Genomic DNA, 14764 nt, shown 5'->3' on the forward strand with positions numbered 1-14764 from the left:
GTGACTTTGTGTATTATGCGCTATAGAAATGTAATTCTATTATTATCATTTATATATACATGTAATAAAGATTCATCTAGGATACATGTAGAATACTAGATACAAATCTTTATCCTTATGTTATATAAACACATAATGTACATGTAGACTGGTTTTAAAATGTTTTTATATATCAGCTGATTCTTCAGGCTCAGTTCAATATCATGCCATAATATCATCGTGAGATTTTAAAGTGAAAAGATCTGCCTAAAATGCTGCTCATCATAACATTCCTAATTTATATGATGTTTACACTCCAAAAAGATGACTGTATTTCCCATTACTTTCAGGGTCCCATTTCATAAAGATAAGAATAAATGCAGAATTTCTAGAAAAAGTTTACTATCATCTATGAAATTGAATGATTTCAGGAACTTTAAACTGTTACCATTTCATGAAAGAGAAAAGAGATAGAGAAAAAGGCTAACAGTATTGCAACAGTAACTATGTTACCTTGGTCATATGAGCACTTGACACTAGTTGTTTCTGCTGTCCGTTGACATATATCCTATAACCTACTACCTCAACACCATTGCTACGACACATTACATCCATAGAGGGCAGGCTCCACGTCAGTAGAACACTGTGTTTACTCACTTCACGGGAGATAGAAAGAGACTTGGGAGGATCAGGTATACCTAAATAACACAAGAAATAATCAAGATGTAATATTAGGGTAAGAATCTTACAAGGATTTGATTGCACAAAAGAGTGTGTTTCAAACACAAAATGCATATGTCATAAAAAGATGTCTCTTTTATGCTATCACTTTCAAGCCTATTAAAGGCTATATTTTCAAAGATTATATTCTAAACTTGTAAATTCAAGTAAGTTTGTGGTTACCCCCCCCCCTCCAATTGCATTAACAACTGCATGTCGCATTCTCATGATCAAATGGAAATCATAGGGACTTTATTTACCTGTCAAGACAAATTTCTACTGGAGAGGGCTTCCAATGGTGGTCACCTAGCATTTAACCCCTTTTTATCAGAAAGCTTCTGCATCCACTTTCTGGTTAATATCTGTTTCTGCTACTGCCAAAAATAAGCTCCCGGGTGTCAAATGTTCTACCTGTTGGCTTTCATTCATTACATTGCATCACATACAATTTACAAAATGTATGAACACATGCAACATATTTACAGTATTTTTCTGGGTATCTAAACCTTGTTAGATTATATTTCCAAATAAAAAAAATTATTGACAAACAATGCAATCTGATGATTCTTAATCCCTTTCTAAGGACATTTGGGACGGGTGGAACTTTTGACAAATGTAAAGTACATGTTTATTCATCCCTTTATCAGGTTCATTGCAGAGTGAGCTAACCTGTATTTAAACCCTGGTCAGTAACACTATACACCGGACAATGATAAAGACCATTGGTGTTGGGTTGATTTCCTGGTAAATTCAGCACATTCTGATGACTCAATGGCAAGCTGGCACCAACAGAGGGCGACTGTCCTACCCCATACATAGACGATGGCATACCGTTGGTAACTGGGTGTCCATTAGGTAACATACTGGGGTGAGGACGAGGGACGGAATTGTTCAGCATTTGAGGTAGAGGTTGGGGAGTTTGTGGGTACTGTGTGGGTGCGGAGATACCTGAATATGGAGCGGATGGTGGGTCCGAGGGATACGGCCGAAGACCCTGAACAGGTGCTGAAGGTAGCTGCACTGGTCCTATGGTACCTGGAACACCTCGTGGATGGTTCTGAAGGATGGATGGTGTCTGATGGGGGTAACCCTGGGGTAATGAGGGTGGAGCATGAGGGGGTTGGGGTGCAGGAACATTGTTTTGATAGTGGGGCTGGGTAGGAGGATGTTGTAGAGAGGTAGGAAGGGATGGTTGAGTGGCAAGAGAAGCAGAGATGAGACCATCAGGAATGTCTAATCCAAGAGACCCAGGTGATGTTTGGTTACTACCAGGTACGGGAACTGCCAAGGAAGATGGTCTTGTCTGAAAAGAAAAAGAAAGTAGTGCAAAACCATATCGGTAAGTTGAAAGGCCACCAAAATCAACCCCAATACTTAGTTACACTATTCCAGTCTATATTCTGGAAACCTTCTTCATTCAAGATTTGAAGGTTTCTAATAATTACATGTACACTGACATAATGCTCTTTCTTACAAACCATTCAAGGCTCAAATCAATCTGTCACCAAAATCATGCCCTATTGACTGGCCTCAATTCCCCTCTCATTGACTTGGATATTTTTGTGTGCTTTTTCTAGAATTTCCCATTTTTGTGCTGTAATACACAATTGTGTCCTACATAAAATGAATGATACCACAAAACTTGTCATTCCGAGAACAAACCTCTCCATAGCAGAAAAACATTTTAGTATAGCTGGATCTAGACTTTGGAATACACTCCCCTCTACTATCTGAACAACACCGACCATATCACCTTTCAAACGACAACTCAAGTCATATCTTTTTCCAAATATCTAGTTTTCTATTTTCATTTATTTAATATGCATTTGTTTTGATGATTTTTGCTATCACTGTTTGGTTTGACTTGGCTAACCCATCTGGGGCCTGGTGGCCTCAAGTGCTATACTAGAGCTTCTGTGAATGATGTGCTGACCGGGCTTGTCCCTTAAATTGTTGGTGAACGAAGCAGCAAGCAAGAGGCCACCAGGCCTCATCTGGCGCATTTGAGAACACCAATAGTTGATGCAATTTAATGTATACAATTCTATACTTTTTTGTTACTTAAGATCTATATTTATATTTTATTTCTGACAATTGTATTAAAGCGCTGTGATACTTTTTGTGTATAGCGCATATATATAACCGTTATTATTATATCATAAAAGTGGCCTTTGTCTCAAAAATATTAAAATCTAAGACCTGACTAGTATTTAAAAATTGATTGTTTAAAAGAACTTCGAGCAGATGTCTGTTGATGCCAGTTAATAAAGATGCACTTATGACATCTCAAACAGCTATAAAAAAGAAAAAAATGAGATGGAATGAATTCTGTTGATATCCACTCCTATACTCAGTCTTGGTATGATCTTACCTGGCGATCTTTGACAGCCCTTGATTTGAAGGAAGAAGGAAGTGAACCAAATCCAAAGGAGACTGGTGATCTTCTCTTTCTGTCTCTGCTACCTAACCCAATGCCATTTTCAACTGAGAAATGATCACTACCAGTCTCTCCGGCTGTTCCAAGGAGATCTAGCTCATCCAAGTCAACATCAGCTAAAGAACCTTTGATGCCATGACGGTAACCGTTCGTTTGTTTTAGAAGTTCTTGGAGCGATATCTCCCCTTGATCATCCTCTCCATCAAACAACGCTTCACCATTTTCCAAAGATTCTCTCTTCAAAAATTCCTTTTCATCATCATTCAACAGCTCTGACAAGTCTGGCAATTTGTCCCTATTTGATTTCCTGGAAGTCCTGTGTTTACTTGATCTCGAACGAGTCTTCAGGGGTTCATTGTATGCTTCATCTGGTAACAGAGTTGAAAGGTTGCCAATTTGCTCCAATAGTTCAGAGGATTTGTCAGACTTCACCACTGCAATCTCCTGCTTGAGTCTCCGGATAAGATCATCCCTTTCTTGGCATTTCTTGGTGAGGTAAGAGACCTTGGCCTAGGAATTCCAGGAAATGAAGAATTTTCAAAAAGAATATAAATATCTAAATCAAAACATTTTTCATCTTTCAATTACTTATACTCTATTATTTTTCAATTCCCCAAAATAAGGAATTTGGACAATGATATAATATTTGTCTACATCTGATCAACACTTTTCTCCATTCTAATCTTGATCACTTCAAGTACTGCCCAGCCCACAATGATTTGACAGTATTATAAATACATGTATAATATGAACTCGAAAACAGATGCAATGCATTTCAGGAAGGTCTAACATATAGAGGAACAGACAATCACAGCAAGAATTACAATTAAATTTTAAGCAATCCTGTTTATCATCAATATCGATCAGAGGACTAAAACTCTTCATTATTACCAAACATACCTTGAGTGGTGCTACTGCAAGTTCAGCTTCATTCCTTTCATGTTCAAGAGTTGCCATCTAAAAAAGACAAAATAAGAATACTATCATAATACCAAAATAAAGACCATGGTCCAACCATGCAAAGTTTAGTGATTGATTGTAAATCAATTTTACAATCAATTGCAATGATTGAATGCAATCAATAGCTAAACTTTATGTTGCAAGTCCCAGGGCAATTAACATTTGAAATCAAATTTCAAACTGGCTAATCAACATCATTGATATATGTACTGTACATATTGTTCAAAATATTGCTACAATCTGATCAGAATCATTTATAATTGACATTTTGACAAAATCTGTTGTGTTCGAAGGCTAAGTCATTTCATAAGATTACAAATCTAAAATAAAAAATAGACAAAATACTAATGCAAATATGTTTACAGCAATGAACATGTATATAATGATAGATTAGAAAGAGTGAAAAAAGTAAAATAACTTCTTTTACTTTGTGCACATATCACATACAGTACATCCAATATTTCTGATATTCACAATTTATTTCTGTTGTCATAATTTTACAAGGAGAATTTTAAGAAAATTTATAGATCTAAAAAATCTTTGATTTTGTGAAATTTTAGGAGATAAGATCCCTACAAAAATCCAGCTTAAGTTAAACCCAACTGGCAAAAGCAATTAATTCTGTGCACGTTTTCTTACCTGATCTTCCAATTTAGAGTATTCTTTCTCCAAGTCTTTAGTGTATGTATCTTGGGTTTGTATGGTTCTGAGTCTTTGCTGAAGGCTAGCATTATCTTCTGCTAACCTCATCTCATTCTCTGTCTGATATATTGAAAATAAAAGTATTCCAATATGCATCAAAACAATATTTGATCACTACTTGTTTGATTTCATTTTGTGGGTAAGGACAGGACCCCTCGGGGTTAGCATAAAACTCACATAAGGCAATTCAATAAAGTCTGTAAATTTATGTCCAACCCCTTATATTTGGGGCTTCCTGAAACGATCTTGTCATTTCCTAGTTCACATGAAAGGTTGTATAAATTTCAAATTATTGTGGCAAGAGCAATCCATAAATGGGGGATGGACATAGAGAAATGTTGATTATTCATGGAATAGCCAAGAAGTGTTGTAGGGGGGAAATACAGAAAGAATGTAGAAGTATGGTGTGTTTGACCATCCTTGCAGGCAATTACACAACAAAACAGTGAATACCTCATTTGCCAATATATATTCAAAGTAGAAACAATCTAATTGACGTCACTTCTAAGTATCCAAATCCTTGGATTAATAAAAAATTGATTCTTGACTGCACACAGTCAAAATAATTCACCCAACCAAGAATATATTACACATCTGCTAAAATTTGAAATATAAGGAAGGAAGTATGCCCTTTGAATATAATATCATACTGTCCCTACCTTTTCGTGGAGCATTTTCTGAGCTACCTGGAGCTTTCTCTCCAGAGCTTCTGTGCTCCTGGTGGAAAGAGAGCTCCTGCCCAGCTCTGATCGGAGCTCTCCAACTTGCATCTCCAGTGGCTCCAGCTCAGACAGCCTGGTACGGAGACTCTCATTCTAAAAAGCGGAGCAGGGAATAAGAAAAATTACAGCAAGATAAATATATATCTCACAAAAAGGTCATAATCTTTTTGTAATTTCTTTCTACATGTACATGTAGCTCTCAATGTCTACACCCCTTAGAAGACCAGCTTGCCTGAAGACAGCCTATGTAGCCCATGTGTGGAAAACTGATAAATGAAATAAGCAGGATCATCATCAGTGCAAAGCTAAAATGTTTGTGAAAAGTTTTACAAATTCACTTCTCTTACTATGGATGATCATCCAATGATTTTTGCAACTCAATATTTTTTTTCGAAAAACTATGAAATTGTTTTTACTTGGGTAAATTATGGTGACACCTGAGTAGCACTTCACAAAGATTTTATTCAGTAGTTTTCACTGACTAATTTGCTTTTAGCCAATCAGATGATTTGTCAGAGCTTTATAACAATAGTAAATGAAAATGCCTGAATATTTGTTTCATGAAAGCTCCCTTGCTTGAATGTAGAGGGTCAGGACGTTTGTTTGTTGAAGAGGCATAATGCCATGGTAACATGAGTCAGGATATTAAATGAACCCAGTATCAAACGTATAGGATTAAGTGTCTGGTTAGGGCTAGGTCCACTGACAACCAGCGACTTAGTGGTGGCAGCGGTGGGATATTCGTGTTCATGAAAATTCTGAGAGTCAGTGATCTTAATTTATTTATTTATTTTAATCTTAATCAATTAACTTTAACTTTCTTTTCTTGTAACATATTGATATTCAAACAAGTTGACAATTACTTATAATTTTATTAATAGGGAAACTATAAATTACAAGCTCTGCTTTTTAAATAGTACGTTTGCCCTTCATATTCTCATCTTATTGATATATCTGTCTCCAATCCAAACGTTCAATTGTATAACATTTGTCTGATTTATTATGAATTATGGTGATGTATTGTATTATTTTATTATCAATGATTTACTGTCTTTCGATGGACGTTACATTGTATTTGATATTTTATGAGATATGAAAATAAACCAAACTGAAACTGAAACTGAAACTAATTTACTCTGAGCAAATCAGATGCAAGGGTCTAATACATGTATAATGATTGTCAATTAAAATCAATATTTTTTTTCATGAAATGCTCAGCTGATATACTTGTTTTGTAATGAATAATGCCTCACCATCACCAGGCCCAAAATCATAAGGGAGGGGGACAAGAGTTCATTACTTTTCTTTTGTTGGGGGGTGGGAAGTGAATTTCCTTTACAATCAAGAACTGGCCCAAAAACTAATGAGAAGAAGAAGGAGAAAATTGAGAAAAGAAAAATAAATGGTAAAAAACTTGAACAAATTGATCATCTCAACAGTGAATGAGAGAAAAGAAAGTGAAGTCAATAAGTTGGTTACCTCAGCTGTGAGTGTGGTAAGTTTAGAGGAATACTCGGTGAGCTGAAGCTTTGTGGTGTCATCTCTCTGACCTTCTTTAACCAATCTCATCCTCTCCTTCACCATGGTCAACTCATCTATCTTCAGCTGTAAAGCATTCTCCTGCATATAAACAGATTGAGCAAATATCAGTACAAGTCTAATGAAACTCTCCATCAAGCACAACACAAAAAGAAGAAACAACAATTAAATGCAAATACACCTTTCAAACTAGTAGGATTTTTGACTGCATGCAATAAAACTGTATGCATCCACCAATGCAAGACAAAAAATATCGTGTGTGTATTTGAGTGTTGTCAGACGTGTATCAATCATATATGATTATTTACGTCTGGGACCGACCTTTAATGTCACCATCCGAAAGACGTGACCAGGGCTCGAACCTCGAACCTCTGCATCAATTTGTAACTTCCCCACATAGCTTGGATTACAGGTGCATGCCACAACGCCCAGTTACAAGAAATATCAATGACCTCTTGTCATTTTTATCTTGTGACCCCAAATTCTACTCAGACCTTCCATGGTTACTCACATGAACCAAGTTTGAAAGTGATCATTCACAAGGTTCCTTATAGTTAATGTGAAAAAAAGATATTTCAATGAATATAACAATCCCCTTGGCCTTGACCACATGACTTCCTAAATAACCAGATTATCCCTCTTACATACATACATGTACATACATAAACAAAGTTTGAAGTTGATTCTTCATATGCTTCTGTTATCGTGAGAATGAAATCGCAATGGAGGGAGAGAACGGACCACCAAAAAAATGCATCTAGCAACTTATAAATATAATAGGTGCAGAAAAACAGGTAAAATAAACGCAACTTTTAATACTACAATCATGTGAAATGAATTTATTTCGAGAGCATAATTATTTCTAAAAATACATAATTCTAAAAAGATCTTGAAATTTATCTCTGTAGGTGTGAAGTGTAAACACAAGAGCTGAAAATGTAATCTTTGAAGAGGGTTATAGGACTACAGGCTTAGTCTTCACTGCACTTACGGATGCAGAGAGAATGTAAAACGAAAAATAATCTTGCCATCCGTTGAAAAATGTTTCTGCTGTGAACTCTTTGAATACGTGTTTCATACACTCTATATCCATCGAGCATCCGTCCACTGTGATTTCATTGTTCGCCCATTTTTCCATTGTCTGGAGCGGATGAAGCGGATGGAGCCACCCCAAAATTTTGCTTGTCCGCTGTATACGTTAAGAATATGTTTTGTGTCTGTCGGCCAGTAGGAACAGGCCTTAGCTACAAGGTGTTTCTACAAACTATTTGTCTCTGACAAGAATTATATCATGTACTACCTACTGACATTTTATCTCTAACCTATGAATGTATAATGTAGTCAATGATTGATACCGCACAGCTACTGAACTGGAATTCTTACCTTTGCTAGAAGCTCTGTTTCTTTCTTGACAAGGTCAGCCTTGACTCGACCCAGTGATGCATCATGGGAATGAATCAAACGCTCCTTCTCCCTCAGCTGGTCCTGTGTGCGTTCCAACTGAATACAAGAAATAGGAAGGTATGATCTTTATATCTCAAGTAATGCTACTAAGGTTTTATAATGGACAAAAAATATGATCTATGCTCTAATAATAATATATATATATATATATATATACATGTATATATATATATATATATATATATATATATTATTAGAGCATAGATCATATTTTTTGTATATATATATATATATGAATTTGATTGGATCTACAATCATTATCAATCATCATCATCAAGATCATCATCATAAACATCATCATCATACTCATTGTCATCATGATCACTATCATCATAATCAAGATTATCACCATCATATACATGTACTATCAACATCATAATGACATTGAAGAAGACAAATTATCTAGTGCTATTTATGTGTGCTACATTTAAATGTGCCTTACTCCACAAGTACATGTATATGACCTGTATCACCACCATCAATACTAAAAAGATTTGTAGTAGAAGAAGCAAAAATACTAGGGGGTAGAAGGAGTAGATGTAGTAGTAGCAATAGTAACAAATCTCATTGGATCTCTTCAACAATTGAAAGATTTTTCAAACTTTCACACATTTTTTAATAAAAAAAGGATTCTACAAGACAGTGGAATTTTCATCCTATTTCTCCCCAAATACAAGTATAACGACAACGTCAATTAAAATAAAACCTGAATCTTGAATATTTCTCTTCCCAGTCCTTCTCTCTCTCTCTCCCCCCACCCCTCTCTCCCTCTCTTTTTCTGCCTCTCTCTTCCTCTTCACAACGACAATCTTATTCACAACACGCAAATACTGTGCAGTTTACATTATTCACAATACATCAAACTAAACACTGCACAATAATCATACACTTATCAACTTACCAACAACCAAGCAAAAAGTCAAAGCATCAGCATATGATAAGCAAATAGCAAACAAAAATGTTAAAGGCCACCAAATTAATAAATTAGTTAATTACATACCTGTAACAACTGATTAAGTTTTAGTAGATTAAATGAAAAACCACCTTTGATACAATGTTGCATTCAGCAATACCATCTATGATTAGATTAAATACAGCTCCAAAATAAATACCATAATGTTTATGGGCTGTTGAAACCTTGTGTCTCAAAATCTAAAGATTTGAAGCCAGCTCAGACAAAAAGGAAACTGTCCTCATTTAAAAAAATTTAATTTGGAGAAACAAGATTTAACATCCTGACAACAATACAGTGTTGTGTTGGATCTGTGATTAATGCCAACACATTTTTTTTCCATTTCACACATTAATTTTTTCTATAAATCGGATCAAACACACATTTATAAACTGCCTGTCTTTTTGAAATTTTTGATTAAAGTGATTGTAAACATGCCTTCGTATGTGGACCACTCCTTTGAAAATATTGCTGATGAACATAACTCAGGATGCAAGCAAATGATAATTCTTGAATGCACCATTTTATCATATTTCTTGGATGTATTATGAAAAAAAAAAAAAAAATGCTAACTTGGCAAACAATATAAATCTGTTAACATACTAATAATCATTACATTTCCATATTGCATTATGTTAATACATAACAGATTATTATCAAAATTAATTATTATTTCTACACCATTAAAAATTAACTATATTATAGCAAAAAGATGTCTGAGTATAGTTCCACAATATCACATGTGCACATACATTTTTTTGCAATGATTTAAAATGAATACATGACTTTTTAGAACAGTCATGTTTATCATTTAAAAAAAATTAAAGCTCATGTCATTGTAGAAATATCACCAAGACGATAACCCAGTGCATTAATTGCTAACGTACATGTAGTAGAGATAAAAATTGTGTACTTCATCAGCATAAACGTTTTGTTTTTTATTTCAAGAATAACTGGCATGGATGGATAATTCTTTCAAAACCTCTTTGATGTGCCTCAGTGCAACATGATGAAATATTGACACATTTGATTTATGCCAAAGGTGATGAATATGTTCAGTAATATTTACTTTTTATACAGATGGATGAGATTTTGATATGAATTATTTAAGATGGCGATTCTCAACTGAATGGAAATTGTTAATTAATGATTCACAAATTCAAATGACCTTTTCAATCATTGTTGGTTTAAAAATTGTCTTATTTAATAATTCCTTCATCTTACAGAATTATTAGCAGCTATAAGTTGATCAAAAGCAACAATGTTAGTTATGTTAATGTATTCACAATTAGTTAAGAAATTGTATTTTTCATGAATATAGCTAATACAATTGCATTTTAGTGATTGGTGTGTATTTCAACTATCTTCAATCAGTGCTTTGTGTCGTTAATACCTTCACTAATTATACTATGACATAATTCTGAACCTTATGTTTGATATTTTGTTGGGCTACACTGCACAGGGAGGGATTGAGATTAGAGGTATTTGCTTTTAGTACACATCGGTGTGAGGGGGTAATGGTCATGCATCGGAGATGGGGGTTGGGGGAGGAGGGGGGATACAGTCAATATCTACACACTTTTTTTTACCTTATCCTTTAAATGCCACATTGTCATCTCGTCAGACTGACTAGTCTTTCCTGCCTGGGAAAGTGCTTCCAACTTTTGAATATTGCAGAGAGGGGGAAATGTATGTAACACACAAATGATTGATGGTCATAACAGATGATAGTGTGCACAATATGTAGGGGTCAAATGGCTCTGGATTTAAATAAAGGCAATTCCATAAATCTCCTTTTTTTCTCTCTTCTCCATTCTTACTTCAGATAAAAAACTGTGCAAGCCTTGATCATTTGAGAGCATTACAACTCTTTGTATGAGCTGGAATACAGAAAAAAATAGAAGTACAGGTTGGACGTATATACTTCATGGAATTGTGTTCAGGTTGAAATCAAATTATAAAAAAACAAAAAATTGCTTTCGAATATGATTTCCTCAATTAATCATAACCAATTAAAACAGAGAGAAACATTAAGGCTGAAAGACCCATCAAAAACAGATTAATTACATGTACCTAAAAAAAAAAAATTTTCAGCATGTATACACAAGTGAAATGCTTGTTAAGAAGATAAATTCAAAGAGTGAAACATGTGTTTAATCAAACGTTCATATATCACAAGATAATTAAACACAGTTTGGGACAAAAATACAAGCAAGCCATAAAATGCTTTTGAAAAACTGCCTGAAAGAAAATTTGGATGATTTACATCTTTACGCATGACAATGAACTGCAATTTTTAAAAGATCTTTTTATTACATTAGCAAACCACCTCTGATAGCTTGTAATTGATGTTTGTAATTTTGTTTAGAAATTCAAACTATTACCTGTAGATGTACAGTGTTCTACAAAAGAAAGATGGTTCAATATTGAGATATTGAGATTAAATCAATTATCATGAGCAAGTACAATTTCTTAATGAAAATATACTTAAGTGCGTGTAGAGTAAACATGAGATTAAGGTAAAATTAATTCATATAAGAATTTAAAATACAGATCTCTACATGTTAAGTTTTATGAAAAGAAATATCCAAATCAATGAAAGTACAGTATGGTACAATTACTATACAAAAATGGATAACATGAACACTGAAAAATTGCTGATAAATATTCTTAAAGGAGAATGAAACTCTTGGAACAAGTTAGCTTTTGTGAAAGCAGAAAAATCAAAGAATAAGATCAACAAAAGTTTGAGTAAAATAGGACTAGCAATAGAAGAGTTATGAGCATTTGAATGTCGAGATCACTAATGCTATGGAGATCCTCCTATTGGCAATGCGACCAAGATCTATGATGTTACAGATGAACAACTCTCCCCTTTTGGACACTGAAAATATACCCCAAAACATATCTTTTTGCTCATTCTAATCATAATTATGACAAACGATTCATCAATGATACAATGTTGTGAAACCTCTGTACTTGTCCTCTCATAAAGAGAACACCTCACCTTGTGATAGACTCTATAAAAGTGAGAATATAAGTGAAATAAGTACTAAAGTAATGAGGGAGTTGTACGTGTGTGACATCACAGATCTTGGTCGCATTGTCAATGGGAGGATCTACATGGCATTAGTGATCTCAATATTCAAATGCTCATAACTTTCTTATTATTCATTCAATCTTCCTCAAACTTTCAACAATATGTTTCTTTGATTTTTCTCTTTGATATGGATTCAGCTGGTTTCAAGGGTTTCATTCTCCTTTAACATGAACGAAATGCATACCATATGTAATGAAGAAAACACTACTCACATGTACATATTGTATGTCTCTCTTATCAGTTTGCAAATGGTATTAGTATCATGAACAAACCATACAATAAACAAATAAATACATGTACGTACACAAGTTCATATATAAGAACTGTGAAATATAAAATTTCTAATGGTATTATGATATTATAATCACCTGTGATTTCAGTCGTACCACTTCCATCTCACGCTCTTTTATTTCGGTTTTCAAGCGCGTCACTTGGCGTTCTTTGTCTTCCAGCTCTAATTCCCGACTCTGAAGCTGTAAGGATTTATTTGAAATGGAGAAATATACTTACTGATATTAATTCCATAATGGATGACAACAAGCGAAATGCCAAAATTGTCCTGATAATGTTGACCTTGAAAATCATCATCCCACTGCTGCCACCATTAATAACACACCATGTTTCACAAACGATTACAGAAATTTGTTCAGAATGGAGAAAGTTATCAATATTCAATCCTAACTAGTTGAAAACATATGAAATACCCGCCCTTGTCCTGATGATGGCTGGATGATATCTAACTGATCATTAAATATACACCAGGAAAGTGTTTCACAAAGATTTCAGTATTATTTAAAAACACACTTAAAGGAAACCAAAATACAAGGAGAGAATCCATCTTATCAGAAAGAATAAAATGAGAGGAACAATCTAAAACTTGTTTTATCAAAATCGGTTATAGAATTAGTGAGTTATGGAAGTTTAAAAAGTCTTGTTGTACTTTCTATGGGATCCTCAATTTGGCATACATGCTTCAAAATGGCTGATTTTGTGGACAACTCTCCATTTGTTTTGTTCACAAATTTTCAGATTTTCCTCATTATCTTTCAAATTGCATCTTGCCTCCTTCTGAGCACAACATATGTCATGGGAAAATATGATTCACACCACATATGTCAAGGTCAGGAGGAGATAATGTGAAATATGTAAAATAAAGGAAAAAATCTGAAAATTTGTGTACAAAACTAAAGGAGCCTTGTCCATGAAATCAGCCATTTTGAAGCATGTATGCCAATTTGAGGATCCCCATAGAAAGTACAAGACTTTTTAAAAGTCCATAACTTGCTTATTTAATAACCGATTTTGATGAAACTTGTTTCAAGTAGTTCCTCTCATTTTACTCTTTCCAATAAGATTGCTTAATTTCTTGGGTTTTGGTTTCCTTCAAAGTTACCTGTGGTATATAACAAACTCTGCTACATTGGTTAGATCATATTCAGGGAACACACACTCCCCAATTCTAATCAGTGATATCATACATTGAATACCATGTGAACATTGGTATTGAAGAATGACACACTTATCAATTTGTGATGCTGCCCATCCCTCAGCAAAATTGCAATAGACTTTAGCAGAAACTTGAACTTCATACCAAATATTTGGTAAAATGATCAAAGATAAAGGATGCTTTAATAATAAAAACATTATGCTTAATATAAAAAATAATCTTCTTCTAAACTTGCATCAAAATATTTTCCTAACATTTGCAAAAACTGACCCTTTAGGACATTCACTAATCACATGTTGGAAAGTTTCCAGTCAATTCTTAATGAAGGGCAAGAAAATATACATTTAAAAGAAAATAAAGACTTCTTTCAGCGATCTTTCAATAATTTGATGTTTATTGTATGAAGTTTATAGTGTCACTTAAAATTGAAGAATAAGATTTAATCTATAATCAGATTTTTTACACAGCATCCCTGATTACCTAAAAGTTTGATCACAATTTCATTTTACCTTTTGTTGAAGTTCTCTTGCATCATTAGCTCCTTGTACTTGCCTCCTCATTTGCTCTCTTTCAACCTTCAGCTGTCGTAATTCATCTTCCAAAGCCTAATGACAATATCATACAATAGACGGGAAATAAGTATTAGGTTTAAATACAAGAAGCAAAATAGAGAGTGAGTACGGATTATGTCAGTGCTATTTTCTATTTTATTTTCAGTTCATGAAATTCTATGAATGGTATT

At 34.1% G+C, this 14764-nt stretch overlaps 1 protein-coding gene across 6 annotated transcripts in view; it reads right to left on the reverse strand.

Moving 5' to 3' along the window:
- Positions 1-14764, reverse strand: part of LOC129272803 (centrosome-associated protein CEP250-like) — a 68096-nt gene that overhangs the window by 6136 nt on the left and 47196 nt on the right. For 4 of the 6 annotated variants that reach the window (XM_064107961.1, XM_064107963.1, XM_064107960.1 and 1 more), the window contains 11 exons: positions 14532-14627; positions 12944-13048; positions 11065-11136; positions 8443-8559; positions 7000-7140; positions 5458-5613; positions 4736-4858; positions 4037-4093; positions 3071-3646; positions 1369-2002; positions 493-677 (listed from right to left, as the gene is read on the reverse strand). In XM_064107961.1, coding sequence (XP_063964031.1) covers positions 493-677; positions 1369-2002; positions 3071-3646; positions 4037-4093; positions 4736-4858; positions 5458-5613; positions 7000-7140; positions 8443-8559; positions 11065-11136; positions 12944-13048; positions 14532-14627 — 2262 coding nt within the window. The remainder of the gene's footprint in view (positions 1-492; positions 678-1368; positions 2003-3070; positions 3647-4036; positions 4094-4735; positions 4859-5457; positions 5614-6999; positions 7141-8442; positions 8560-11064; positions 11137-12943; positions 13049-14531; positions 14628-14764) is intronic. The other 2 variants (XM_064107964.1, XM_064107962.1) reach the window with 1 other exon arrangement.

This window comes from Lytechinus pictus, chromosome 12 (assembly GCF_037042905.1).
Source record: "Lytechinus pictus isolate F3 Inbred chromosome 12, Lp3.0, whole genome shotgun sequence".
Lineage (NCBI taxonomy): Eukaryota > Metazoa > Echinodermata > Echinoidea > Temnopleuroida > Toxopneustidae > Lytechinus > Lytechinus pictus.